Source organism: Colobus angolensis, unplaced genomic scaffold, assembly GCF_000951035.1.
Source record: "Colobus angolensis palliatus isolate OR3802 unplaced genomic scaffold, Cang.pa_1.0 Scaffold560, whole genome shotgun sequence".
NCBI lineage: Eukaryota > Metazoa > Chordata > Mammalia > Primates > Cercopithecidae > Colobus > Colobus angolensis.
In genome coordinates, this window is record NW_012119155.1 from 18,561 (window position 1) to 22,424 (window position 3,864).

The following is a 3,864-nucleotide window of genomic DNA, read 5'->3' on the forward strand; positions in this document are numbered from 1 at the left end:
CGTTTATAGCTGGTGAACAGCATGCAATTTGACAGCACCGTCACTTAACAATCCGAGACTGCTCTGGATCTAAGTACTAAAAATGAATCACACTGCAATCGCAAAATATTTGGAAGTGGGAATTTATTGAACAAAGTTAGGCCGGGACTCTAAAGCAGCACTTGCTTCCTTCGCTCCAAGACGACGTTTAAACGTTAGTATCACTACTGTTTGTTTTTCCCCCAACTCTTCTCCCACACCGCCTTCCTCTCCCCCACCACCTTCTCCCACCGTCTTTCCCCGCTTCCCTTCTCCCTCCCTCCGCCCTCCCCTCTTCTCCCAGCACTGTCTTCTCTCTCAGCCCGTCTTTCTGCCTTTTTCTTCCCCTCTCCCCACCTCGTTCCCTGCTTCATCCTCTTCTCTCCCACCGATCTTTTTCCCCTCTCCGTCTTTCCCCAACGTCGTCTTCGCCACTTTCTCCTCCCTTCTTCTTCCCCGCAACCCGTCCTCTTCCCTTCTCCCTCCCCACCCTTTTCTTCCCCTCTCGCCTTTCCAACCGTCTTCTTCCCCACCTTCTGCCCTTTCCCTCCCCTCTCCTTCCCCACCCTGCTCCTTTCCCACCTCTCCCTTCCCCACCTTTTTCTCCCACCTTTTTTTCCCCTCTCCTTCCTCAACGTCGTCTCCCCTCCTCCTTCCCCACCGCGGTCTTCCCGCATCCTCTGCTGCCCTCTCTCCACCGTCTTCTTCCCGCACCTTCTTCTCCCCCGCACAGTTTTTTTTCCCTTCCTCACCGTTTTCTTCCCCGCAGTCTCTCCGCCTCCTCGCAGCACCGGTTCCTGTGGCGGCACCTTTTCTTCCCACCTCCCTCTCCCCACGGCCTCCCCCACCCTCCTCTCCACCCGCGCGCTTCCCCTCTCCACCTTCCCGCCTATTCCCGCAGCAGCGTCTTCCCGCCGCTCCCTCTTCTCTCCGCCCCTCCACCGTCTTCTCCCGGCCTATTACCGCAACCGTTTTCTTCCTCACCCCGCACCGTTTTCTTCCCGTCTTCCTACCTCCTCGCAGCAGCGTCTGTCTGCCGCAGTCTCTTCCCACCCTCTTCTCCTCTCCCCATCGTCTTCTTTCCCAGCCTATTATTCTCCACCGTTTTTTCCCCTCCCCACCATTTTCTTCCCGTTTCCATCTCCCCACCTTCTCGCAGCAGCGACTTCCTGCCGCTCTTTTCTCTCCCCGCTTCCTCTCCCCACCGTCTTCTCCCCCTATCTTCTTCTCGCCCTCTCCCTTCTCCGCGCTCTCCCACTGCCTTTCACCTAGAAGCCCTCCACGCGTGCACGCGCCTGTGTCCCTGCGCCCGGCGTGTCTCTGCGCCCAGGCAGCCCCTGAGCTGGGCCCCTGAGCTCCGCCCCAGCAGCCTGCTGGAGACCCCGGAGAGTCGCTGCCTGTGCCACCGCGGCTGCTGCCGCCCCCGCCGCTACCTCAGAACTGAACAGTGTTGGCTGCGGGTGGAAGACAGTGGGGCCCAGAAGACTGCGGGGAGAGGGGGAGGAGGGTATGCAGAATGTGGGAAAGAACCTTGGAAAGTCGGAGAGGGAGAAAGGAGGGTGGGAAAGAAAACAGTGAGGACACGGCAGGGCTCCGTGGCTCATGCCTGTAATCCCAGCACTTTGGGAGGCTGAGGCGGACGGATCACGAGGTCAGGTGTTCGAGACCTGCCTGGCCAACATGCTGAAACACAGTCTCTACTAAAAATACAAAAATTAGCCGGGCGTGATGGCGACCGTCTGTAATCCCAGCTACTCCAGAGGCTGAGGCAGGAGAATTGCTTGAACCCGGGAGGCGGAGGTTGCAGTGAGCTGAGACCCTACGGTTGTACTCCAGCCTGGAGTTTTATTTATCTCAAAAGAAAAAAGAAAAAAACTACTGTGGGGAGAGGGCGAGGGGAAGAAGATAGTGGGAAAGAAGACCACCGAGAGAGGGAGATGTGGGGAGAGCTCTATTGTTTCACTCAACATTCCTCAGTTAAAGTTAAAATGTTCTCATAAGTTACGTATTTTCAACTTTTGCTCTTCTAGTTGATATATTCTTTTTCTTCCTCCATCTCCTTATTCAACACCAAGTTAGAACTCCAACGACCTTTGTCTTTATTTTCCAATGTTTTTCTTCTAAGAACATTCCTAATGCTAACACTTAATGTTGCAAACTCTGAATCCTATTTCCTGTCATCTGCATGCTTTCCCATTGAGATATCAGGAGATTTTCACCCTATTATTTTGTTTACACTAGGAACATTTCAGCTTGACTAGATCTGTTTTCTACTTAATTTTTTTCAGCTTCAAACTTGACAAACCCCAATGTGCTCCTTTACCAATTGTTTCTGTCTCAGGGATTAGTTTCTTGTTGCACTGTGATACACATGAAGCCATATACCTTTTTCAGCTCGTTATCCCCAGAATGTTTTTGTACATTATCAACAGAATAGACACCTAATAGATATTTCTAAATTTTTGTTGTTATTCCTTGCCACAAAACAGCAATCACTTTTTTTTTAGCATGATGTACATGCCCTTCTATCATCTTGCCCTAAACTATTTATCAAATCTTATTTCTTCCCACTCCCCCATTTGTTTCCCATGCTGTGGCCATTCAGAACTACTTAGAGAGCTCTGTCAACTGTCCATGCTATTTTATAATAATCAACACTAATGAAAAGAAAAGGGGCTTTATAGCAGAGGCAGAACTCATTATTTTCTAAAAAATACATGCATATCTCCCATGTTGGATAGTGTCCCGCAGAAAGTCATGTCCACCTGAAACCCAAGAATGTTGAGCTGTTTGGAAACAGGGTCTCTGCAGATACACTTGATGAAGACGAGGTCACAATGCATTAGGGTGGGCCGTAAAGCCAATGGCTGTGTCCTTACAGGAAGGTCGTGGGAACCTATAGAGACCTACAGGGAAGATGGCCAAGGGACAAGGGAGGCAGAGTCTGGAGTTATGCTGCCTACAGTCACGGAATGCCGAGGACAGCTGGAAACCACCAAAAGCTAAGAAGGAGATTTTACCTGAAAGCCTCCCAGAGAAATCAATCATACTCACACCTCCCTTTTGAATTTCTGGCCTCGTGAACTGTGAAAAAATAAATTTGTATCGTCTTAAGCGCCGCGGTTTGTGGTCATTTGTTCTGTTCCCAGCCTTAGGAAACTAACACAGCATGCTAAGGGAAAAGAAGAAAATTCTGCATAAAATGTCGTTTTCCTTTAAACAACTACTATTGACAGTAAATGAGTATTCTTCCAAGATTTGTATGCAGAACATACATGCAGCCCAGAATATTTTTGGAGACCCATGGCATAAGTGATATGATCAATAAAATCCAAATATTAACCTGCCAAAAGAGTTATTTTTTCTTTTACAGTCATTTAAAGGTAATAAGCAAAAGTCATGAGCCCTATAAAAATTAATCTACTCATTTGTTGTCACTTGATACTTACAATCCATTGACATATTTAGGTTTTTAATTCTTTGTACAGATTACGGTTTGTCTTGCACTCTAATTTTACTGCACAACAAATTTTTTATTTATCATATATCTAAGTTGTTTCTTAAATGTAAATAACTTTGCACTTGAAAATACTCAGAAGACTTCTGTCGACATTCTCATAACAGCTTCTAGTTAATAAAAACCTAATTCTATTTTCCTTTTATGTATAGATTATAAGTAAAATCGGCATTTAAAAAGTAAAATCTGTTCCACAATTTCTATTGCTATTGTATGTAGTATAACATAAAATTTGTCTTATTTTTTCCCTCAATCATTGACAACTTAATTTGTGTGTGTGTGTGTGTGTGTGTGTGTGTGTGTGATGGAATCTCGCTCTGTAACCCAGG

The 3,864-nt window shown here is 47.2% G+C and overlaps 1 protein-coding gene across 1 annotated transcript; it reads left to right on the forward strand.

Annotated features, from left to right (window-relative positions):
* Positions 1-787: 787 nt before the first annotated feature.
* LOC105525866 (pollen-specific leucine-rich repeat extensin-like protein 3) lies at positions 788-1,372 on the forward strand (the record flags this gene model as incomplete). Its single annotated transcript, XM_011961649.1, is given in 3 exon segments — positions 788-1,101; positions 1,104-1,121; positions 1,257-1,372. Coding segments are annotated over 3 exon segments (448 nt in total), but the record flags the coding sequence as incomplete, so codon positions are not given.
* Between the last annotated feature and the right edge of the window lie 2,492 nt (positions 1,373-3,864).